General features: G+C 22.6%; 5 protein-coding genes across 5 annotated transcripts; 1 reads left to right on the top strand and 4 right to left on the bottom strand. All coding sequences in view use genetic code 6, as the record gives it.

Moving 5' to 3' along the window:
- Positions 1-33: 33 nt before the first annotated feature.
- Positions 34-2,634, bottom strand: TTHERM_01169450 (kinase domain protein; the record flags this gene model as incomplete). Its single annotated transcript, XM_001030040.2, has 3 exons — positions 34-841; positions 896-1,789; positions 2,000-2,634. The coding sequence occupies 3 exons, from the start codon at positions 2,632-2,634 to the stop codon at positions 34-36; spliced, it is 2,337 nt and encodes a 778-aa protein (XP_001030040.2).
- Positions 2,635-3,560: 926 nt separating this feature from the next.
- Positions 3,561-7,853, bottom strand: TTHERM_01169440 (zinc finger protein). The gene is made up of 5 exons (XM_001030039.3): positions 7,417-7,853; positions 7,138-7,277; positions 6,300-6,401; positions 5,400-6,075; positions 3,561-4,923 (listed from the first exon to the last, which is right to left on the bottom strand). The coding sequence occupies exons 1-5, from the start codon at positions 7,847-7,849 to the stop codon at positions 4,241-4,243; spliced, it is 2,034 nt and encodes a 677-aa protein (XP_001030039.2). The 5' UTR covers positions 7,850-7,853; the 3' UTR covers positions 3,561-4,240.
- Positions 7,854-10,231: 2,378 nt separating this feature from the next.
- Positions 10,232-10,795, bottom strand: TTHERM_01169430 (peptidase C39 family protein; the record flags this gene model as incomplete). Its single annotated transcript, XM_001030038.3, has 1 exon — positions 10,232-10,795. One exon carries the CDS (start codon positions 10,793-10,795, stop codon positions 10,232-10,234), a length of 564 nt encoding a protein of 187 aa, XP_001030038.1.
- A 4,103-nt stretch (positions 10,796-14,898) lies between these two features.
- On the bottom strand, positions 14,899-15,760 carry TTHERM_01169420 (hypothetical protein; the record flags this gene model as incomplete). Its single annotated transcript, XM_001030037.2, has 2 exons — positions 14,899-14,903; positions 14,965-15,760. The coding sequence occupies 2 exons, from the start codon at positions 15,758-15,760 to the stop codon at positions 14,899-14,901; spliced, it is 801 nt and encodes a 266-aa protein (XP_001030037.2).
- A 2,582-nt stretch (positions 15,761-18,342) lies between these two features.
- On the top strand, positions 18,343-25,834 carry TTHERM_01169410 (REJ domain protein; the record flags this gene model as incomplete). The annotated part of the gene is made up of 10 exons (XM_001030036.2): positions 18,343-18,439; positions 18,491-18,668; positions 18,719-18,835; positions 18,887-19,007; positions 19,382-19,657; positions 19,876-20,154; positions 20,378-21,509; positions 21,562-22,063; positions 22,219-22,426; positions 22,484-25,834. The coding sequence occupies exons 1-10, from the start codon at positions 18,388-18,390 to the stop codon at positions 25,832-25,834; spliced, it is 6,216 nt and encodes a 2,071-aa protein (XP_001030036.2). The 5' UTR covers positions 18,343-18,387.
- Between the last annotated feature and the right edge of the window lie 922 nt (positions 25,835-26,756).

Raw genomic sequence — 26,756 nt, 5'->3', positions numbered from 1 at the left:
AAATAATTCTGAAAGATCAAGTTTATTTATTTTTCAATTCTAAGTGTTTTATTACTCTTAAGTCTTTTAAATCATATTCTCATAGTCTCTAAGATACAGTTCATAGAGTGTGATGTTAGACTTATTTTGATTTGAAAGTGTGCTAATATCTTGATTGCTGCCTTTTTACATATAGGAAGTATTTTAGCTATTCAAGTTAGAATGAGGTTTGTAAAGTATTGGAGAATGATTTCTACTTCTATAGTCATATGCTTTCTAAAAGTTATAGTTTTTATCTGTTATAAGATATTATTTTTATTCTTTATTATTCACTAAAGATTGATCAGTTAATTTTCTGTCAATGATTCTTATTGGAGAGGTATCCATTATTTTATTGTTGCTAGCCTTATTGAGATGGGAGTAAGGATTTTTTTAAGTGAAATCTTGAAAAGCTCTATATGACTGTCTCTTGTGGTTTTTACTTTCAAAATATTGGTTAGGCTGGTAGTAATTATTAGAAGAAAGAGGAGATTTTGATTTTTAATTTAAGTATTTCGTTGAGTAGGGAGAAGCTTCATCTCTTTTACTTCTATTTGATTCTGCGTATCTTAAGAAGCTGCTATTTTAAGAACTAGGAGATGCAATATATTTATTGCTATATGGAGCGTAATGATTAGGAGAGATTTAAGAGGGGTGTTCTTAATTTTAAAATAGGTTCTTTTAGCTATTTTGGCTTGAGAGAATGTTATCCTTTTCAATTTTAAGATTTCGGATAGTTTTTTTCTTTTATTCTATTACATTATAAATATCTTGCTCTTCAACATCTTCTCCTTACTTAATTGATTCTTCTATTTTTTTTGATCTATTTTCATTAATTTTTCTAAAAAAAACAAAAAAAATCTATTAAAATAATTACTTAAACTAATTTTTTATGGTCTGTGATTATTCTAAGATGTCATTAACTTTAACATCTAGCTTTTAAAGCTATGTCAGCAAGTTATTCTGTCTTTCAATTTTGTATGAAATCATATTTTCTTTATTTTCAATGTTTTTATAAGGACTTGCTTCTTTAGTTGCTGCTATCTATTTGTTTTTCTAGCTGATAGGCTAGTAGTTTCTATTGGAATTGTTATTTTCATGTAGAAGCCTAGGAGATTTTGAATGTGTAATAAATTCTTACTAGGAAAATGCTTAAAAGTTTTCTTGGTTGTGCATTTAATTTTCTACTTTGTTGATGTTTTTAATATTCTGAGGTAATTTAATCTTATAGCGATTAAAAACTTCAGATTTTTAATTATTAACCATCATCTTATTAATATCTGCTCTTGTGGTTTCATTTGTTTCCATAGCTATAGTAGACTATCTTATTGATGTTTCATCAAATTAAGTTACTTTTTTTCCAGAGGCTTCCTTTTTATGTTGATCTAAGTAAATCTTTCCTTTCTGATTGCTGTCACTTAGCATGAACTCTTTTATTTAGTTATTATGAAGTTAGTTACTTTGCAGAGATAAAATGCTATCTTATTAGCTTTGAGGAGTAAGAAATTCAGCCAATTTATAGAAATCATTCCTTTTAGTGTAATCAAGCTCTAACATTTAAGATATCAAAGAATATAAATTGAATGAGTACCTTGACTTAACAATTTCTAATAGCTCATCTAAAGCATTCTTTCTTATTTCTAGTGTTTCATAGTCAATAACTTCTTATGTAATATCTCTAAGAGTTGCCATTTCAAGGGCAACTAGACCTAAGCTAAACACATCTCCTCTCTGCCAATCATCAATATATTCTTGTATTTTTTACAAATCTCTAAAATAATTAAAACATAATTAAAAATAATTTCTAATAGCAAATTAAAATATTTTTAATAAATTAGAAATAATAAGAAAATAGTTTAAAATTTGCTGTATTTCAACAGTTTTTTAAAGATAGAAATTATATTGGAAGAAATATTCAATTTATATTATTAAATTAAATATTTGATGAAATTTTCCTTATTATATTTTAAAATATGCAAACCTGTTTTTAATTGCAATAAGTTTTTCTGGTGACAGATACATTTTGTGATAGGTAGCTGCTCCTAAAACAGTTTATTTGTAAGGAGTCGGTTACTGATTATATAGGAAGTTCATATCTGTTATTTTATATGATCCATCAGGTGAAACTAAAATGGTTTTTGGTCTAATATCACAGTGATTGAAAGTGCTGTAATGCATACACATTAGAGCACTAAGTATGCAATCAATTAGAAAATAGATGTCCTATTCGTTAAAGGGCGTTTATTGATTTTTGTTCATAGTAATTAGTTTCTCAAGAGTGTTATCAAAATACTCATAAACAATAATCACCTTATAAAAATTAGAACAAAAGTGCTCATTAATTTCAGTTTTTATATCAATAATATTCACTATAGATGGTATTTACATTTACTGTTATTTATTTGTCGCTTATTAGAAGAGTTCTTTAAACTCACCTTTATTTGAAAGAACAAACGTCTTTATAGCATACTTTTTATTTGTTTCTATATTCTATACCACTTTTGCTTCTCCATATCTCACATTATTAATCTGTTAAACAAATTGAAGATTATCTCCATTCTACTATGCTCTTTCAATGTTGTCTATGCTACTTGCTACAGACTCGCTTGCTCCCATGATCTAGTATCACTAAAATAATTTATCTGTATAAATAAAAGATTTATTTATTACTTAACTAAATCCTTTTTGTTTACAACTACGTTTTATATATATCCTATCTTGAATGTATTTATAAATCAATCAATCAATCTATTATTTATTAAGTATATATATATGTTTTTTGAATTATTTAAATTACCTTAAAGTTTAATAACTAAAAAAATTTAGTTGTTAAATTCGATTTTTATTTTAATTATCATCCTAACTAATAACATAAATTACTTACTTATAGATCCAAACAATATTTTTTTTCAAAAAAATACATCTGTTTGTAAAATGAGTTGATTAATCATTCAAATAAACTTCAGTAATTTAACTTTTTATGATTTCATTAAATAGAGAAGTAAAACAAACAAATCTTAATTTTCAAAAACATTTTAACTGATCCTAATAAATCACTTAAAGATAAATAAGCTTAATTAATGTTTTAGTATTTAAAAATTAAATAAAAGCATATAATAGAAAATATTTGTTTTGCTAAAACAAAATAAAGTTTATAAAAAACTAAAAAATGTCAATAAAAAGAATTGAATTCAGAATTTATGAAATAAATAATTTATTTTTAAAACAAAATAAGATTATGCTATATGCAGCTTCAAGATAAAGTATAAATTTTAAAGTAATAATATAACAAGATATAAATATATTATTGACATTTATATGAGTAATTATTATTTAGTTTAATTATCAAAAAGATATTTAATTAATAAGACTTACATTTGTGTAGTAATATAATTATTAAATATATTGATTTATTTATAATCTAGCTAGCATTTTAGCATTAAAAAAAGTTAAATAAAAATGATTTATTTTGCAAAAGAAAGAAGTTTATTTTAAACATGTAAAATTAGCTAAAAAATGTTTAAATAAAAGAATTACATTAATAATTTTAATTTGTGTAGTAAATAATAATGTATTTTTTATTACAAAATAATATTATAAAATATGCAGCTACTAGAGTAAGTAATATTTTTCAAGTAGTTTGATAGAAAGATAGATATATATATATTTATTTATTGATGGTTATTTGAGTAATTATTATATACTTTTATTAAATATCAAAAAGAAAATTAATTAATAAATTTTTTAACTTTGTAGTAATATAATTATTGAATTTATTCATTTTATCGATTTTTTATTTATCAATTTGAGTTATATAGTGCTTAGGTAGATAGGTAGGATTATTTTAAACAATTTTATTAATATTGACTTGCTTATTAATAAAGCAATTTAAAAATAGTTTATATTTGTTAATAGAAGCTTTTATAAGTAAGTAAGTACCTTTCATGAGAATTTGTTATTATAATTAATATTGACAATAAATATCGAACTAACTAACTAACTCTACTTTAGAAGCAAAAGAATTTTTCTTTATTTCTTTCTTTTATTTATTTGTTTGTTTAACTTCATAATGGATTTTATATTAATACATATAAAGGTGAAGATAGATAGATTGATTGATTGAATGGATGGATGGGTTGATTAATTAATTAATAAACTAAGTAAACAGCAGCAAAATTCTGAAAAAAGCAAACTAATTAAAAGCTACCTGAAGTTTGATCGTTCACCTAAACCCAATAGGAGGAGGCATAAAATCAACGTTTGTGGGTGCTGAATTAGAGTGAGGAATAATGATGGGTATGGATCCCGAGTTCTAGTGGGCTCTGATTGCTCTACTGAATGAATTGTACTGAGCTTCTTAGTCTTCTACTTCTTCTTCACGCATCTATTCATTAACTGATTCCTAATGAATCATTAAAGGCATCAGTAAAGGTTAAGATTAATGTTACTGAGTTGAGAGTTATTATATATTAATTTAATTACGATTTTATAATTCGTTAGTTTCATCTATTTCTATGTAATTTCCTAGTGAAGAGTTTGATTATGGAACAAACTGTCTCATTTATGACTGCTGGTTTTACTAGAAAGGACTTAGCTATCTTCTACTTCCAAATAAAACAGATTAAGAGCGCTATTAAGAATCCTACATTACCTAAGTATTAGCCCTAAAGTTAATAGCATTTTATGAGATATCTGCATTCTGATCCTATGGTATATTTATATTATTTTATTAACTAAAGTTGTAAACCACGTAAGGCGATTAAAACTATTGACTGTCATCAATTACTCTAGAGATTTATACTTCATCTTAATGATTTTCGAAGTCCCTTTCTCTACAAATCTCGTGTTTCAATTATTTTTGAACAGGCTTTGATGGGTATTCTATTTCTTCTTTTCTGCAGTAACCTATAAATTTAATTAAAATAGTTTTAGGAATTTGATTTATCAAAACACATTTTATCAAAATTAAAAGATTAATCAAAATTTAATTCAATAGTTTTCTCTTCATGAATTTAAAATTTTATAAAAAGCTTATTTATGTTATTAAGATGATTTTTGATTAAAATAAAAATTATCCATAAAAAAATTATTTATTTTTTTGATTAAAATAATTTTTTTTACAAAATTAATATTATTTTTTTTAATATCTCAAGAATAACTTATTAATTTTGAAAGAAAGAAAAAATCGCAATCTTGATAAATATTAAGCCAATTGTTTATATTAGCATTAAAGCTAAAAGAATTTGTAAAAAAATTAATAAATTTCAATTTTTGGATGAAAACTTTTATTTAACAATGAATTTGTCTTGCTAATTTAATATTTTTAATTTATTTGATGTGTTTTTTTTTTGAAATGATAAATAAATCTAAAACTAAATTACAGAAATTAAAGAATTATCTGAGCCTGCTCTTTTTTTCAATTCTTTTAATTCTTATATGGGTTCTTCCATTTTGCAAGTCTAAATTTTGATCGTATTAAACTGTAATAGGTTTCTTGACTAGAACTAAAGTACCAAATTTTGAGCTTATATCGTATAATTTAATTTTATTATCCTTATCCACTTCTAATTTTAAATGCTTTCTAGAGACTGTAATTTCGCTGAGCTTTATGTCGCAGTTGTGTCCCCTACCAATATTAAAATATTGTTTATTTGTAAAGTTAAGCATATAAATTAATCCGTCAGCGTCTTCAAGGACTATAAATTTATCAAATTTCAGATTCTTAAATTGATACAGATTGTAAACTTAGTCATCTAACTTTATATTAGGAGGAAGGAGTGTCATACATAGCTCGCATTTAATACAACGCGATTTTATGTTTGCATAATTAGGTTTTTCAATAATTTAAATACGCTAATTAATCCATTACTAAACACAGTCGTAATGAATCCATCTGGTACTTCCCTTACAATTGCATGGAGCAAGTAAAGGATTTTTTCTTGAACAGCTAGAGCTCAAGCAAATTCTGCAAGGCATTCTTTCTTATTTCTCTTATTGCTTTTCAATTTGATTATGATCTAAAGAACCAACTCTCGAGTTTCCATGTGAAGTTGCTGACTTTTTAAAAATAAGTTTATTGAAATGTTAATAGAAATTTCAAAGTATTTTTCCAGTTTAACTTCTAAAATAAATAAATAGCTTAATTTTTTTGATGTTTAATTAAAATAATTTGGAATCAGAATAATTTTTATAATGTTATGAAAATAAATAACTAAAATGAATGATTTCGATTTTATTTGAAAATATTTTTTAAAGAAATAAATATTTAATTAATTAATTACTGAATTCATCATATCTGCATCTGAGATGAATGTGTTCATTATATTTGAAACGTGATAATGATTATCTAAATCTAGCATTTACTTACTGTTACTTAAATTAATCTAATTTATATATTTATAAAATATTTTTAAATCTTAATGTTTATTTTTTTTAAAATTTCCCTCTTTTCACTCAACTTGCTTGCTTTAAAATTAAAAACTCACCAGCTAAACATTTTATTTTGCAATTATTCAAAAATTTCATTTGACTTTTCCCTTTTATATTATTTTACAACATAGAGATTAACTAGATTACTTAATTACTCGTATAATTAATTCATAGATATTTTAACTCTTCTAAATTCAATTTGAATTTCTCAAAGGATATTGATTAACTTATTTTAAAACAATTATGTTCTCAAAAATACTTACACTTATGATTTCATCATTTCTTAAGTTATAGCATCATCAATTTTAAATAAATTCAATATGCACTAAATTTACAAATTTAATTATTCCCTTTCAAATTTCAAATTAATTTGCTTATTTATTTTTCTACCTTTACAACTAAATGGATTAATCATAAATATTAGATTTTTGTTTATCCCTTGGATTATTTACTAAATATTATCTTTTTTCTTTCTATGATAAAGTCATAAAAATTATATATTTGCAATTGATGATATTCTTTAGAATTTTCGCACCCTTTAAGCAATCAAGCAAGCTAGATATCTATCTATCTAATCTATCAAACAAGCAATTATTTTAAGTAAAATCAAGCAAGTAAGTTTAAATTGTAAACAAGGAAGAGTGAAAAGCAGAAAAAGCAAATTGAAAAGATATTAAAATTAAATCTTACTTAGAGGATAGTAAACTGCTTTTTTCCAATCTTTATAGTATCATTTAAATCGACTATGATGGGTTCTGAATCAGAACGAGAGACCACCTTCCATAGCTATTGATCTTTTTCTTCTGGAGGGTACACTTTTACAAGGTTGTCTTTATATTAATAAATATATATATAAATAAATAAAGGGTTGAATGAATAGACTAAACAAAAATAGGACTTTTATAAAAGAATAAAGAACTTATATTTATTTATATATATTTGATTTAGACAAAAAAATGAAGAATTTACCTTAAAATTTCAGCTAAAGTAACTTTTTATCGTCTGATGTCATTTAAGAAATATCATTTTATTATCCAGACTTTTTGTTCTTGCAATAGAAGAATGTATCGTCTTGTTTTCTGGATAGAATTCCTTCACTCTTTATGGTGTGTTCTTTCAAATTTAAATCTTTCTCTAAGTCATAATCAAATAAATTGTAGTTATCTTTAATCCAAGTTTTGCTAGATATCTTCACTTTAAACGACATTTTAGCTATGCTTCCTAAAAATTTATCTATCGGCCTACCGCTCTTTTTATTGCCTAGTTTACTTGTAATTTCAATCAAATCCTGATTGATGATAGACTTCTTTCTTTTTTATTTTATTTACTCTTATATTTTGCTTTTGATTTTGTTTATCGTAAATAGATGATTATTCTTTTAAACTTTTATTAATTATTTCATTAAAAAAACAAGCTTCTTGTCATTGATTGCTTCAATCAATAATTGAATGAAATAATCATTGTGCTCATAGCATCTCGCGAAAAGAAAAATATTCAAATATTAATCAAACAAACATCCAAATAAATCCAAACTCTTTCAAATAAATACAAAAGTTTTTTTTAGAAAAAAAACAATACGAAAGTTTTTATTTATTTAATTTATTAATATTTTCATAGATCTTCTAATGAAATACCATTACAACTCATTCATTGTTTATTTATTTGAATATTCAATATTAATCATAATCTAACCTGATCATTAAATATTATTTTGTTTATCAAAAAAAATTTGCAGGTAAGTCAAGTGAATATTACCTTATAAGGTAGCCTAATTTAAAAAAATTTTTTTATCTATCACCATTATCTGAGTCTCATTTCTTTTTCTTCTTTTTTAATTACAATTTAAACCATACTCACTACCTAATTATAAAAAAAGAAAATATTATTTCAATTAAATTTAGTTTGTAGCTAATAAAATGCATTTATCATTTTAAATTACAATTTTAATCTATCAAAAATAACAATTTACCTAAAAATAGTTCTCACAAAAAAAAAAATCTTAAAACTAAATTTGCAAATCCAAAATTAAACTTTAATTTAGTTTTGCTAATGATTATTTTATTTATTATTTAAAGGATTGATTTTCAGCTAAGTAAAGAGGTATTATTTATATTCAAAATGCCATTATGTTAATCATTTAGAATTACAATTTTAATAAATTTTATAGCAAAAAGAATTTTATTGTTGATACTTAAAATTATTTTATCATAAAAAATAATGAATCACTGTTAGTTTTGAAAAAAAAATTTTTATAAACGCGTGTGTTTGTAAAAGAAAATTAAGAGTAATTTACATAATTAAAAAAATTTATATTCTTTTAAAAATTAATAATCAATTAAATTAAATTGTATAAAATAATTATAAAAATATTTTATATTCCTGTAGAATTTTTCTAAAACAAAAAATTCATTTTTAATTTTATAATTTATTTTATTTTAATTCAATTTAATTTTGATAAGATGATTATTTTTATTCATTAATAAGCAAAAATAATATTTTTTAAATTAAAAAGTTTAAAAGAAAAAATAAGAAACTATATCTTTAGTAAATTTTTTAAAATTATTTTAAATTATTTAATCTATTTTTTTTTATTCAAATCACAATTAAAGAGAGTATATAATTTTGTTTTGAATTTTTAATGCAAATATTTATGAAACCTCTTTATTAATTTACTAATTAAATCAACTTGGATTAATTAAAATATGAATTTTATCAAATTTAAATAAAATCTAAATATATGGATAGCTCTTACTTAGCAAATTATGATATCTAAAGATTTCTTAATTAAATCTCTATTGGAATATATATAAAGTCAAAATATTTTTCATAAAATATCGCTTTGTAATATAAAAAAATATTCATCGCAATTTATTAAAAATGATTTAAATGATATTTTGAATAAAACTAAAATTTATTTTTTTATTATATATATTTAAAAATTTAATATAATAATAAATTTTTATTTTATAGAATTGAATTTTTATATTGCATTGTTATTAATATTTGTTTGAATATAATTTTATTTTTTTATTTCAAATAAAGGAATAACTTCAATTGAAGTTATTTTATTACCCTTTAATTTGAGGAGATTAGTTTGAAAAAATTATTTCAAATATTCTCCTCCTTAAATTAAAGTGAGTAAGATATTTTGATATTGATAGAAATTATATAAAAAAAATTTGTTACATTTATCAAAAAATTTTAATCAAAGTGATTTTTTACATTTTTATGAAGATGTATTTATTTAAAATAAATCTTAATCAAATTTAAATTAATTTACAAAAATTACTTATATTATTAGTAAAATTTAATGAGAAAAGTTAGAATAATTATAATATTCTGGATTATCAAATTATATCAAATTTTTAACAAAAATGAAGTATTTTTAGAATACAAATAATTATTGTAATAGACAACTAACTTGTATCAAAATTATACTTTATGTTAATTCATTACATATTACCTTATTGTGATTAGAAAATGGAATTTCTTTTTATTATATAAATAATAATTTGGAATTGAAAATTGATATAAATAAAAGTAATTTATTTTTTTTGAAATTAGCTTCTTGTACTTCTGAATTCATTTATTGTTTGCAATAAGAGATTTAAGAATTTTTATTAATTTATTATTTTGAGTGATTTATTTAATTTTGATAACATTTTAAATGAAATAAATTGCTAATAAATTTGTTAAACTTTTGATATGAACTGTTAGGTATGTATATGTTATTTATATAATTTATAAAATACTATTTTTTTATTATATTTATATAAAACTTTTTTCAATCGTCTTGACTAACGAAGTTGGCAAGAGATTCGAAAGCTTCATAGGCTTGTTAGAGGAATCCAGCCTTAACTGAGAAAATGGCAGCTTGGGTAACTTCTGATTAAGTGTAAGTAGAAACATTGAAACCAGGGTCATTAACATTGAAAGTTGAACCATTTCTGCTGGTAGCCAAAACCCAGTGACCACCGTTTCTAACGTTCAAGATGACAACCTTTCCTTAATCTAAGTTAGAAGCAGCTGTGGCAGCATTGACCTTACCAACGTAGGAGAAACCTAAAGAAGAGATAGAACCCCAGACGAATAATTCACCTGAGAAACCACCATGGGCCTTTAACCAAGCATTAACAGTTTTAGGGTTGGCAGATTAACCATCAACAGTCTTACCGTATGAGTTAAGAGCCATAGAGACACTGGAAAGCAAGCAACCAACTTTGCAAATAGTATCAGGGCCAGATCCGATAATGATGTTACCCCATTGACTGTCGCATTGCTTGAACATAGGATAGTTTCTAGCAGAAGTCAAAGCTAAGACGATGAAGAGAATAGCAATAGCTTTCATTTTTATTTTTTTATTAGAATTAATTTAATTTATTTTTTTTATTATTAATTATTTATCGATTTAGCTAGCACTGGATTAGCTTTGAATGCAAGATTCTTTCAATATAAAACTTTTTTTACTCTGTGATTAATGCTGGCAGTGAATTACATAATAGCTTTACGATGAACGAATGATCAAAATTAAATTAAATTATTTATTTCAATTAATTACCACAAATAACAAATCGCTTTAAATTAAAATATGTAAGTCAATATATTTGATTTCTATATTTTAAATACACTTTTAAAAATAATCTTTTACTAAATACAATTTACAATTTTTTATATTTAGATACTACTCCCTTAATTTACTTCTATTATTTTGCCAATAAATCATCTGATTTCATTAATCATCCAAAGGTTTATTAAAATTTGTAATTTAACGATTTTTAAGAAGGACTAATTAGTAAAACTTATCTTTTGAAGCCCATTTAGAAGACAAAGAGTAAAACTCTTTTTTATTTCTAAGAAAAGTTAAGACTGAGAATGATCTAAGTTAAAATTAGATTTTAACAAGTAATCTAAAATTTACTAATATTTCGTTCTACTTAAACAAAAAATTAATTAAAATTAATAAATTGTATGAAACTATTTGCGATTAATTTAGTTTACATAATATTTTTCGTGTAAGGCTGAATTAATGAATCTCATATATGTAATAAAAAAGATTTAAAGGATTTTATGCAAAAAAAACAAAATTAATAACATAAACAAGTATTACTTATTATTCTGAAATAATTTATTAAGAAATATAAAAATAAATGATTATATATATTAATATTCTTATAAATCGATTACATTTTATTAATTTGTTTATTGATATTTTAATTTTGCTTACATATTTTTTATGGAAAAGATAAATCACAAACATATTAGGAGTGAGTAACTACTATATCAAAAGTGATAATTTTATTTTACACTACTTTTTGAGTTAAGCAGAATCAAAACAATTTATTTTATTAAAATAATAAAATATGGGCAGAAATTTATATTTATTCTAAATTGATATAAAGCTTAAAGGTATATGAAATATAAACAGCGCAAGCAGATTTATATTTTATTAATATATTTTATAACTCTTTTCTTTCCTTTTTTATCTTTTAGTGTCGATCGATTTTCGGCATAACTGCTCACAATGTTAGGTAAAGTAACCATATTTTCATAAAAGCTATTTAGCCTAGGAAAATTATTAGCTTCTGATTATGGATTTATTGATAGCTCTAAAAAAAGTTCAATTATTTTTATTTAATAAATGTAATACATAATAAAAATTATTTAATTTACAAATAAATTTGATAGTAACTATAAACCTGTAAAAAAAAAAATTAAACTTATATTTTATCTTTTGCTTCTAGTAAGAAATTATAAAAGAAACATAAATATATTATTTTATAAATAAATTTATAAATGATTAAACTATAAAATAATTTTTATTTGAAAGTAAAAAATTGAATTTTTAAAAATTTAGAAAACAATGAGTGCATAATAAAGAAGGCAATTAAGAGTTAAATGATATAATTATTAATTAATTTCAATTAAATTTTAAAGAAAAAATAAAAATCTTTATATTTAAAAAGTAAAATTATTGGATTTTAATTAGGGATTGTTGTTGGATTTTTAAAGCTAATGATAGTATCTAATTAAAAGCGAAAAATGAATAGAAAATAAATAATTTTTTGGCAAATATTCTGCCATCAAAGTCTTAAAATTAAAAAAAAATTGTCATCAAAAATTCATAATCAGACTATTTTGATAACTCTATCAAAAATACTGATATCAATATTGCATTTAAAAATAATTTAAAATTTAGATCAAAAACTAATATTTTTACTTTTTCTTTAAAAATATGCTTGAATTGTAAATTTTAATTCTTTTAAGAATTATTTTTTTATGATTCTGCCTTTACCTATTATTATTTTATCACTTACTTTTGTAAGAAATAAACAAGTTTGGTTATAATATTATGATATGTATTGAAATTACTTTTAGAATTGTTTTTGCGTTTAAGATTACCATGTCTTTGGAGTTAGTAAAATATATAAATTAACCTATTTTTGAATTTTGCTTTTTAAGAATAAAAACGAAACACATTTTTTCTATTTTCTTCATAAAATTATTAAAAATGAATATCAAAAATTGAAAAAATAATTTTTATTTGAATAAAAAAAAGTTAGTTTTTGAAATATTTAAAATAAATTCTCTGTTTATTGGGCTTGAGGAGGGTAAATTCAAAATTGCCCCTTATTAAAAAAACATGTTTCAAATGTTTAAAATTTTTAAAAATTAAATACAAATTATAAAAATATAAATATATATACCTACCTATATTATATAACTTTGTTAAATTTTATATTAATTAAAATTAGATAAATAAATTGTAAAAGATTTGGGATTTTAATATTTTATTTATATATAATTATTAAAAGAAAACTATGAAAGAAAGCTGCAGTAAGTAAATACATGCAACAAATTGAAAATAAAATAGAGTGTCTGATTGAATTAGCTACCCTATGATGATTAATCATATTATTTTTAAGTTTATTAATCTTATTGCTTTCCTAATTATATTTGATTTTTACTTTTTAATTCTGCTTTAATCAACTTTTATATTATTTTCCATTTCGAAGTGTCTTAAGTTTATCATATGCTTAGCACCTTTTTCTAAAAATAATTTTAGCTCATAATAAGTTTAAAAGATTGATTTGAATTTGGCATTTTTTATTGATTTTAGGTATTTTACTATTTCAGCTGTTTTAAATGCCGTTTCATTATTTAAAATTAAGCTTGCTTTGATTTAGAATATTTTACTACTGCAAAATTAGGATATATTCTAATCAAATGAATAGGCACAGTTTTATATTGCATCTAATTGGTCTAAATCAATTTTTACTTTTTTTAAATTCTAAAATTATTTTAGATTCTCAAAAAAGCATAACGCTGCATTATTTTCAATTTCATTTTTTGGATAAAAGAAGTTTAATTTTTGAAGGTCTTTTAAATTTAAAAGAGCTTTCACAAAATTTTTGTATGTTTATAAGTCCACATTTACTTTTTTTATTTGTAAATTTAGATTTTTTATTTCTTACATTTAAGTGAGGGCTATACTAATGTTATTCATTTCTTCATGAAAAATAGTGTCTTCAATTATTAATTTGAATTTTTGTATTTATTTTATATTACTAAAAGAGCCAAATAGATCTTAAATTAGTTATTTATTAGATGGGATATTTAAGCTGACAGTATGAATACTTTTGAAATGATTAAATGATTAAACTTCATAATTTCCTGTGATGATTAGTTTATCTTAGAGACATAAATATAAATCTTAATATGTCTATTAAAGGTTATTATCTTATTAATTTTTTATTTGCTTACGATAAAAGCTAAAGGAAAGGTTGTTAATTTAAAACGTTTAAGCATTAAGTTAGGGAAATATGTTAATTAAGTTTAAGAAAATAAGGGAATTAATATTTTTTATATCAATAAATAAATTTTAAATAGAATCCATTTAGCAGAGGTTTTAATAAATTTATTTTAAGCAATTAGCATCAACAAATTATGTTTCAATTATGCTTAAACTAAATTTATTTAATTTTCTCATGAAATTTAAAACTTGGGCTATTTTTAGTATGTTTTCTAAATTCAGGATGTTACCTTTTCCTATGTAAAGCGAGAATCTTGTTAATTAAGTAAAAGTTTGTAAAGAGTCTAGCAAAAATGACATATCCTTTGTTAAAATTTAATTTCCAGAGTCAAATTTCAATTATAAATCTTTAATTTGATTTAATTAGACTAAACTTCTACCTAGTTAGCTCAATGTAGTTGGTTATAATTTTAAGTTATCGCTAAATTAAATGTGAAGACCAACTAATTTTTAGATCAATGAAATATTAAAAAGAGTGTTTTAGACATCTAGCTTCTTTTAGTTAGAGAATATAATGTGGATATTTTAGATTTAAGGCAAGACAGACATATTTTAGATTAAATTAAAACAATCTTTTTATTTAATATTTAGAGAAACTGTTTATAGTGTTTCATGATTGTAAATAGGTTTAAAAATTAAGTTCAAGCTTTTTTTAGTTTGAATATTTAATGCATAAAATTCAAGCGATGTTAATTTCTTTAAACTACAGATAGCTTCTACAAATTTATGTGCAACATCTTCAGATATTTCAGTATTTAATTAGATATTTAAAATTTCTAAATTTGTTTGGTTGATGATCGTTTCAGCGATTGTTTTAAGGAATTCACTATCATTCTTATTAATATTACCAAATGCTATTCTATATTCTTTTAAATTATCCAACCCACTTAAGCCTTTTAATATTCTTGCACATGTTGTCTGATCCATAAATGTAAAGAGAGGGGGAATTTTCAAGCTCAAAAACTGTAATTGCTTATAATTTTAAATGACCTTAGCGAAATCGCCTAGAACCTAAGAAAAAATCATATTTTCAAAATTTATTTCTAAGTGGGTTAAATTGATTAAATGTTTAAATTCTTGAGCAAAATTGCTTTCTTCATCTTCTACCCTATCAATTCTATCAAAGTCATAGTACCAGTGATTTGAACTAGTGTACTCACTTAGGATTTCTAAATACCATTCATTTACAAAGTTAATTTATAAGTTTTAGATATTAATCAAACTAATAAAGCTCTCTGTAATAACATTAAACTAAAGCTAATCACAGGTCTTAAATTTTAATAACTTTATTTAGTTTAAAGAGCCATACTCTTATATTCTATCAGCTAAAGCATCTTCAGAAAATTCAAAATACTTAGAATTTATTTTCTTTTCAGCTTAAATAGCTAATGTGTCAACTTCCTGTTTGATTTCATCCTATTCATCTTAATCTTTTTAGATTTGCTTCTACTACTTTGGAGTTTAATAATACTCGACGTAAGCGAAGCTAAATTGTTGGTCCATAAATAATGCTTTTTTTAAATTAATTATTGTAGTTTTTTTGTATTTTTTATTGATTATTTTTAAGATATTATAATTACTTTAGTCATTGTCTTTTTTTTTAATTAAATTAAAGATTTAGTAATAATTCTTTTAACAACTATAATCTTATTAAATTTTATCAGTGACAAAGCTGTAAGAATTGTTTTTTTAGATTTTATTGCTTTTGTTGATTGATGTCTATATCCTTTTCTCATTTTTTATATGTTTAGATAGACAATTTAAGAAAGAAATTTTATAAACTTAAAACTGATTAAAATGTATTTTCAAAATTAACTAATAAATTCAGCTAATTATTTATATCCCGCTAGAAAAAAATGTTGATCAATCATCTCTCATTTGTATATTAAAATTTAAAGTGAGTGTATTTATTAAATTAATTTATCAATTTATGTAATAAAATTAAGTAAATAAATTTTGTGATTGCTAAAAAATAAAGAACCAAATAGTATTATATTTAAATATTATGATTAAAATAGTAGTAGATAGATAGATAGATACTAAACCTGACTACAAAAAATAATAAATGAAAGAATTTAAAAAGGTTATCTTTTTATAGCCATATTGCTAATTTAAAATAAACACCCAAAGAAATGCAAGGTGGAATATGAAATTTAAAGACTCTTTTACTAATTTTACTATTATACTCTAAATAAATTTAAAACTTTATTGTTATAAACCCAGAGTTGATAATAGTCGATTTATTCTATTGAGGCAAATTATATATTTATTCAATATGTCCGTTCCTGGTTTTAAAATTCCGCTGATTGGATATATGTAAGTAATCAGCGGAGTTTGTAAAAATATTAATATATAAAAGACTATATGGCAGTTTACGCATTTTTTTTCTTTTTCAAATCTGAATTTATCAGATAAACATTGATTTGAAAAAATTTTATAATATTTGGTCTTAAAAATTGATCGCTATACCACACTTTTCCCTTTATATCTAATTCCTATGATAATGAAGACTTTAGTTAATAGATATTTCAACTTTTTAAAAGAAGAAATATAAATAGAGTAATGTAAAATTTCTTAATCGTCACAACTTTGCTTATTATTTATATCTATCTATAAAACAATGATAACTTTTAATATGTTTACAAATATTAATTTCTAAGAATTTATTTGAGTGTATAAAAATTCTTAATGAAGCATGTATGTACACTAAATTATTTAAATTAATCTAGCTTTATTTTATATTTTTAGGTATATAGATTATAACTAAGGGAGATGTTTAAATTTAAGGATTTTAGAGATAATGTATGTACATAAATTTAGTTATTTCCTATTTTTTTTAAACTATATATGTTTGTATTAATTTATTTATTCAATTTAATTTGCATATTCTTAATGATTGCTAATAAATAGCAACATAAACCATTTTTGCATATATCTTATAATCCATTTATGTTGCGAAACTGTTTTTACTTTTAAATATTTTTATTTTATTTATACAAAAGATTTTAATAAAAAAAAAAGTCCTTAATTGTTAACATACATCATCATTTATGTATAGTTGCAAAAGAGTGTTTTAAATAGTCAGCACATGAATTCTTAAAAATTTGGGTTGATAAAAATTAAGGGTATTACATTTATTTAAACCCTAAAATATTTCTAAAGTTATCTTGGTTATCAATTTGAGACTACATACATAATGAAACCAAGTAAAGGTAGAATATGATGTATAAATTTCATACTCATTTTAAAAATAAATACATATAGAAATCTTAAGAATTTTCAAAAATAAATATGAACATTTTATTTTCTCAAAAGCCTTATTTTTTATCAATTCAGTCAGAAGAGAAATTTTAAGGTAAAAAAAGCGAAGATTATTATTAAATATCTGTTTATTGAGTGGGGAATATGTATATTTTTTTAAGACTTTATTTACTTTACTATTAATACAAATAAAAGAAGAATTTTTAATTTTCTCCTAAGTAATTAAGTAATGAACAATAATTAATCAATCATCCATAAAAACAAAAAAAGGATCTTACCAATTAATTCAAAACAAAAGAAGAGAATGTATTCCTTTTCATTATTTTAATTTTGTGATATATTAAGTCAATTGTGTCATTTGTAAATTACTGTGTAATGCAATAATGAGTTGCGATTCTTCCTAACAAAAATTATAATAAATATTATAAAATGAATGGATGATTTATTTTTTTTTGTATTTTTACTAAAGAATCAAGCAATTACTATCAAGAGCTATCATTTCTATGGCTTAACTTATCTTTATCTTAAAAATAAGAACTTACTTCTTTTTAAATTTACTCATATTGTTATAGTTAGTTAGCCTCAGCTAAGGAATAAAATCTTTAGTAAAGAACAATGCATGGTTATAAAATTAAGATATATAAAAATTAATTAGTCCTTGACATTATAAATTTAGTATGTTTTAGGATTTAGGATATTTAGAGCAGTGTGGATTTAATATTTAGTTGTTTTTAATAGATATTTACTTGTTTATTTATTTTCTGACTTAAAGATATAGTTATAAATCAGAAACAAATTCAACTTTAAATATATATTATTTATTAATTAAAAAAAATTAAAAAGGTTATCATAAAAAAAAAAAACAATAGATGCATATAAAGAAAGAACTCTAAAAATACAATCTGATTTAAAAGTTTTTTTGTAAATCAAATATCAAATTTACTTTTAATAAATTTATTTTTAATTTATAAGATCCGTTTTTGCTGATAAGTTTAGTTGCAGCAGATGTAAGGATAGACTTACTTAATGATTAACCTATAATATTCACACCGTATTCATCATCTGTAAAGCAAACCCCATTTTGCACATCTCCTAATCATATGACCTCAGATTCTGATACAATAACAGTTAAAGTCCTATTTGGGCAAGTGTATCTCTTATTTTTTGAAAAAAATATATTTAATTTATTTCATTAAAAAGTCCATCTTTTCAAAATGCCTATATTTAAATATACCTTAAATCACATAAACCATTAAGCTCAAAATTAACACTTGTCAGTGGTGAAAAATAAAATGAATAGAGAGATTTAATTAATTGGTAAAATTTAAATGATTGCCCTGCAGATCAAATATATTATAATTATACAAGTTTTGGAGAATTTGATATTAAATTTCTGAATTAAGAAAATCAAATTACTGTTAAACTTCAAGACGCTAACCTTAGTAGCTCTTTAATTTATAAGTTTGTAATCTAACTAAGAGGGATCATGGTATTATAGACACTTAATTATATTCAAAACATATTTATTTATAAATAGAATTTTAATATCTAAATTTAATTAAATAATTATTTACTTAAATTATCAAAAATTGATAATTAAGTTAGTTTTGTTATTTAATGCAAACTCCTTTAAATAATTTTTACTTTTTTAACTCGTTTTTAGTTTTTAGAGGAAGGCCAAATATAAAGGATATTTATTTTTGCTTTTTCAATTGAATATCGGTATCAATCATTATTACTTTAAGTTTATAGTGAAATAGACATACTGCCCTTCCACCTTTCTAATTTAGTTTTATAAAATTATTTTCTGCAATTTTAAAAATTCAAATCTTTTTAATTGCTTACTTTTACTTAAAATTAAAGTGCCAAGAAGGGTGTTATTCATGTAGTGATACGTAAAACTGCAATGATGCTTGCTTGAGTGGATTCACATATATGACTGCTGAAATTTACGTTCCAAATTAAAAAATTTGCAATAGAGATTGCCCTTAAAAATAATTTGTTCGTTTTCTTTAATTTAACTATCTGAAATAAGATTGTGCCGATTGCATTGCCAATTGCTTAATCTGTACTGATAACAATCATTGCAACTAATGTGTTGATGGATATTAATATAATTCTCAATAAAGTGTGTGTTTTGTAATGTTGTTTTTTTTATTGAATTTAATTCTTTATTAGTTTGAAGAAAATATTTTATTTTTGGAAATTAGATTAAAGACATCAACTGGATATAGTTTTATCATGAAATTAAATTTTATTTCAGCAACTTTTATTGTTTTTAATAAAGCTATTTTCCAAATTTAAAAACTTCAAACAAATTTTGATTCATTAATTAATTATACTCTTTAACTTAAAAGCAAACATGTACTGAAGGATGTTCTAATTGTAGCTAAAATAAATAAAGATGTACTTAATGCATTAGTGGATACACTCAGAAGGTGAAACCAAATGATAACACCCTACAGTACTGCTAAAAAAATTGCTCAGTGGGATAGTACAATTTCGTGACTAATAATATTACCATGTCATAAGAGTGCAGATCTTGTATTGCTCATTGCCAAGCATGTACTAAATCTGATGACTGTAGTAACTGCTAGATTGGATATGGATATAATTCTCAAAATAAATAATGCGCAGTAATTTCCAATATTTTATCACAATAATTATTCCAAACTACTTCAGAAATATTTAATTATTTCAGATTAAAATTATAAATATTAATTATTTATTTTTATCTTAAAGAATTTAGATAAAATTTTTATAAAATTTTTTATTTTTTAATAAAAGTTATTTTAAACAATTTTTAATTTTCTATTTATTTAACTTCTTAACAAAATTTTTTATTTATCCCTAAATTAGCAATGCTATCAAGGGTGCTCTAATTGTGATTAAAATTTAAGTTGTACTCAATGCATTAGTGGATATACTTAAACTAAAAACCCAAATAATAATTCATTACAATATTGCAAAATGATTTGCCCAGCAGGATAATTCACCTTTATTAATTTGTAAACCATGGCCTAGTAGTGTAACCCTTGTATAACCAATTGCACATAATGTTCATAAGATTAATAGTGTGACACTTGTACAGCAAACTATGAATTCATTCAATAAGTATTTTAATGTAAAATTATATGCCAACAAAATTAATATAGAGATTCAACTTTTTATAATTGCACTAATTGCGTAAGTAATTGTCAAAAATGTGTGGATGGTTAAAGTTGCAGTTAGTGCTAAAGCAATTACGAGTATGTTAGCGAAGTAAATTCTTGCTTAGTTATTTGCAATAGTAATTAATATAGAAACCCCCAAAATAACTATTTATGTGCTGACTGCATTGATAATTGCATATCTTGTATTAATGGATAAAGCTGTAATACTTGTACATAGGATAATGAGTACGTTTCATAAGTCAATAAATGCTTGCATGTTTGTTAATAAAATTAATTTAGAGATCCTACTTAAAATTATTAATGTTAAAATTGTCATTCATCATGCTAATCATGCACTGGACCTAATTAGAGTTAATGCAGGAGCTGTTATTAAGGATGGTATTAACTTGGATCATATTGCTATCAGTGGTGCCCAAATAATTACAAAGAAGATTCAACCTTGTGGTAATGTGTTTAATGCTAAGAGTACATAAAACCAGATTGCCAAGCATGTGCTAACACATGTAGATCTTGTTAATATAAGTAAAGTAGTATATGTTTAGACTGCTATGATTCTATGGAAATCTCAGGGAATACATGTGTCTGCAAAAATGGTATTGATAATAGAGGTATTTTCTTTCAATGTAGTTATAATAAAATTGCTGTTTTACAAGTTACTTTAGCTATTGATTCCCCTACTTTGGTTATTGATTTTGGTGTTGCTTTGACATAAATTTAAAACTTTTAGTGTAATAATATATTTCAAGATATTACTCTTCAACTTATTGGCACTCTTCCAAACTGCTCTATACAAGGAACTTAAATCATAGTTTAACTCAGTAAATTTAACAAAATTATCTTTTGTAAAAGTTAATATATTTTTATTAATAGGTAAAGATGCTTAAATCATGGAAAATGATAATCTGTCTTTCATATCAAATGTTCTGAGTTATTAAATTAGTAACACTTTCTTAATAGACACATTTTATTTGACCAAAGTTCAGCAGTTAAGGAGTGATACTCAACAGCCTTAAGTTACTATTTAATTCAGTAAAACTCAAAATACTTGCTATGACATCGTTTTTTCAGTAGCAGATATTATAAACGATGCTTCAAGAGGGTTCAAAAGCTTCACTTGGAGTGTATAATCTTCGCCAAGTTTAGATTAAAACGATCTTTAAGCAGTCAATAGCATTGTTTCGAATGCTAACAGTTAAAGGAGTATCTCTTTAGTAATTTTAAAGCAACTAATTCCCCCAAACACTAAAATTACTGCTTCTTTCTAATATTTACTTAAAGTCAATTCTTCATTAAAGTAGTAATACACAACACTCTTTGTCAGATAAAAAGACTTGGTTATTAAATTAGAAACTTAAAGTTATCCAATTTATAGGTAATAAGCACTTAATTTTACTCTTAAAATAGAGTAGATTATTTATATTTTATAGACTTAATTTAGTTTAAAAAAACAAAAAAATTTATTCAGAATTTAGTTTTTAAACATAAAATCTAAGAATAATTAAATAAAAAAATAATTTTTAAAAATAGATTCATGGATTTAAGAATTTATCTCTCTTTCTATGTGCAAATATGTGATTAGAGTGGACCAATAATTACTAATGAACCTCTTAACATACAGATAAACTCTAAAAGTGTGCCTAAGCTGAATTAAAACCTAACACAATTTAAATATAATTAAACATTAGTTTTAGTTGAAAAATATTCTATTCCTAGTTAAACAGTTTTTGATTTAAACGTAAAATAAATTATTAAAATTTAAATATTTAATGACTTTTTTTAATTAATAATTAAGGTAAATACCTCTCTAGTCAGTGATTCATCAATCTCTAAATTAAAAACATAAACTATTACGCCTAATATATCTAATTTATTTATATAGATTGTAGGTGGATAAAAAGGAGTATTTGGCTTCAAACTACCCTTAAATTTAACTGGATAAGCTAGAGATTTTGAGATTGAAGACCCAAATTAAGATTAACAAATTAATTTAAAGTGGGATTGTGTATCCCTTACCTCTAATCAAAATGATAATCAGTGCTATGACTACAATAACCATCCTATAGTTTTGCAGCAAAATGTTTCTAGTATTTCAATACCAGGTTCAACTTTTAGTCCTTATTAATCTCTGTTATTTACTTTTACAGGAAACAAAGATTCCCGTTAAAAATTATAGTCAACTATGGTAATCTTATCAGAAACTGATATACCTATTTTAATTGTTAAATTTAAAGATTAATCTTAATTGATTTAAGTCAACATTAATTAAGATATTGATGCAACTCTCATATATGGAATTAATGTTTCTTCTGATTTGCTAAGCTATGCTGGTGCAGTACTTTATAATAATACAGTAGTAGGAGCTATAAAATTTGATTATTATAAAGTTAGGTTTAGAATATGGGATTATTTTGTAAATATCCTTCCATCAAATGCTATTGTGTAAGTAAGATTCAGCGCATACAATCCTTATTACATAATGCCTAGTTTAAGCATTACTAACTTTAATATAAATTTACCACCCAATAATTGTGTACTCTCTGTAAACAGTCTTAGTGGATAAGCTCTTTAAACAATTTTTTAAATCAAAATGTCTGGTTGCACCTCAGCTAATGCGCCAATATCTTATTAGTTCTTTTACTACCTTAATGATACTGATTATTAGTAAGAATAGATATCTCCAAATTATATCCTAAGAAGGTAAATAATGGATTAAGGCTTATAAAACGAATTTAGTACTATCCTCCCTTCAGGAAATTTAACATTAATGGCTTAGGCTATAGATAACTTTTTAGCTGTTTACAATACAACCTTATAAGTAAACATATAACCATTTTCTCAAAACGAAACTTAAATCAACAGTATTATTGACTAAGCTTTTAAAATTGATGGTAGTTAAACAATTTCCTAAAATATTTTAAACCTGTGTGTCATAGGAGAAGAAATATCCAAGAACTATCCCGTATATAAACTTGAATCAATCAATACTAGAAAATCATAGCTCATATAATTAATAATAAGCTAAGTTAATTCTCTACCTAATTCATCTTTACTATCAACATATGCAAACAAAGTAATTGCCCAACTATAATAATCTATAACTAGTTAATAAGAATCTTCGACCATCGCTATTCTAAGCTAGCTAAATACAATTCTATAAAATTAATAATCTTTAATTAGTTAGGATAATATGTTTTTGAATAACAACAATGTTTTTCTCCAAAATATAGTAGACTCTTTTAAAGTATTAAATTCAACTACTAAAACTCTTTCCAATTATTTGATATCTCAATAAATGAATATATCAGACTAAATATGCAGTTACCTAAGCCAAGCAACTCTACCTAATTAAGGAGGAGTATAGCTGTAAGGTAATTTAATATCACTAGATTGCTAATAAATTACTTAAAAAAACTTAAAGGAAGTTATATTTGATTATTAGGATTCAGAAACATCGAATACCTATTATTTAGGTTAGACTACTTACTCTCAAAATCCCTTCTAATAAACATCAGAATTCTAGAATTATATTTAATAATTAAAATAAGTAAACTCAAGCATAACAATTACTTAGAATCCAGTAATAAAATATTCTTTAGACTTAGTAAACACAAACTCTAATAGATTATTATATCAATAAGGTTCTAACTTTGAACAAACGAGCAACATAAATAGCAAGAGAAAATTAATAAACATAAAGGAAAATTAAAATGATAATTAATAAAATATTTTCATATTTAAATTTTAAGATCTTTAACCTTCTCCTAATAATTAGACTTGCCTCTAAATGCAATAATCATAGGCTTGGTCTTCTAAAGGATGTACCAATGCATAAAAGAATAATAAATTTTATTGCCAATGTAAAAGCACAAATCCTACAACTGTGACTGATGATCTAGAATCATTGCTTATAAATAAAAATGTAAAAGAAGCTTTTAGCTCAGATGGATTTTATAACATAACCAATTTTAGGAAATTTTATTTATATGCTATTATTTGGACTCTTTTTACTATAACATTGTTATAATTTGGTTTATATTATTATGGTAGAAATCTAGATAAAAAATTTAGCAAAACTACTATCTCTTAGATTATGCCTATAGCATTGGAATAAGAAAATCCTCCTAATAGTGGAAAGAATTAGACACCAAGCTTGTAATTATAAAGTATTTAAGAATTAAATGGAGTTATATATTAAACTAATAATTAAGATTAGCAAGACCTAATAAATACTAATAATCGAAGAAATAGACAAAAATTTTTAAATACCTTAACAATTTTAAAAAATGAAAAAATTGAATCATAAAAAATTGAATTTTTAAAATTAGAAAATTAAATATCAACTGAATAGCCAAACTAATTGAAAAATCTTAATAATAAGCCACTTTAACTCTAGGAATAAGTCAAATCAGAATAGCTTTAAGAGTTAGAGTAGCCAAACATTTAAGATGAAAAGCTAAATTAAGGTTAATTAAATGCTTTTTAAGAAGAAAAATAAGACAAATTAATAAATCCAAATAAGATAACTGTAAGTACATTTTAAGATTAGAGCAGCATAAAAAATTTAGTAAATTAAGATGATAAATTAAAGGAAGATGAAATTTAAACAATAGAACAACTTAAAAAATTATCTCTTTTTGTATAATTTAAAGTATTTCACGCCTACTTTAATACAATTTATACATATGAGCCTTCTCTTTCAAGACCAATTAGATTCAATATTATTTACTTGAGGGTAATCCACTCTCTTTGCCTGTCAACAGTTTTTGATGAAAGCTATAATGCCATTTAAAAAATAGTAATTTCAATAGTTAGCTCAATAATCATAGAAGTTGGAGTTTTCTTAATAAAAATAGTTCATAAAATAATTAGAGTAGGGCAAAAATTATCTACCTTTTTTATGGTATGTTTATTACTATTTTATTATTACGTTATTTTAGCTGTTATAAGCAATGAAGAGCCAGACTATGCTAATTCAAAATACGTTTAATTCTTTCTAGTTATAGGAATTGACTTTATCTTCGTTTAGTCAATCTTGGCACTTTTTAAGATCGTTATATTAAAAAATATATAAAAGAATATTATATTCTATAAATTGTATGCTATTTTCGGCTTAAGCAATGTTGTGTCTAGCTTAACTATTTGAAAATAGTTTAAATTTTATTTGTTTTGTTTTTTAATCAGGTGTTGTTTATTTTGAATCTATTCATTTTATTTTTTTTATTTGCATTGTCTTTATTTCTTAAAATTTCATTTTCTTTACAAAAATCTTTAATCGAAATAATTTTCATAATTCCATCTTATTTACTTTGAAAAATTTTCTAAAAATTGTTAAAAAATTCATAAAATATGAAGTTACCCTAAATCTTCACAAATTCTTTCTATCATAAATTTTCACCATATTTTCTGAATATTTATAAAATATTTAACTTGTTATCAGCCCTTTTTATTAAATCTTATTCTATTTCAGTTAATTATACATTTGTTATTTTATTAATATCAATACTTGTTATTTTTTATTTTTTTTATAATAAAATATGATATACTGTACTAATAGCTTTATTTCTATATTCTTTATTTTTTATTAAATTAAATGCATCTTTAAAATGAGTTTTTTATCTTTTTTCAATAATATTTTTATCATTTGATTTTTAAATAAAATATATTCTTCTTTTTTTTAATTTTGAATTAATAATATCGTATTCTAATTATTTCTTTTCATCTTCTATTTATTATCTTTATTATTCTAATTATTCAATTTATTGTTATTAAATCATTTTTTATTAATTTTCATATTTATTTAGTAAATAAATCTAATTTTATTTTAGAAAAATAAATCTTGTAAAGTTACATAATAAATTCGTTACAGTGATTTTATTATTCATAAATTTTTTAAATGAAGATTTTCAAATTGATTTGTTTAATGAGTCTGGTTAATAAATAAATAAATTTAAGCAAATATATAACGGAAATATTAATTTTCATGCTAATACATTTTATAAATTAATATTCATTAATTTTATTTATAATAAAACTATAAAAAGAGATTAGAATGATAGAAGAAACTT

The sequence above is a fragment of the Tetrahymena thermophila genome (genome assembly GCF_000189635.1).
Source record: "Tetrahymena thermophila SB210 genomic scaffold scf_8254632, whole genome shotgun sequence".
Taxonomy (NCBI): Eukaryota; Ciliophora; class Oligohymenophorea; order Hymenostomatida; family Tetrahymenidae; genus Tetrahymena; species Tetrahymena thermophila.
This window is presented reverse-complemented; position numbering and strand designations above follow the sequence as displayed.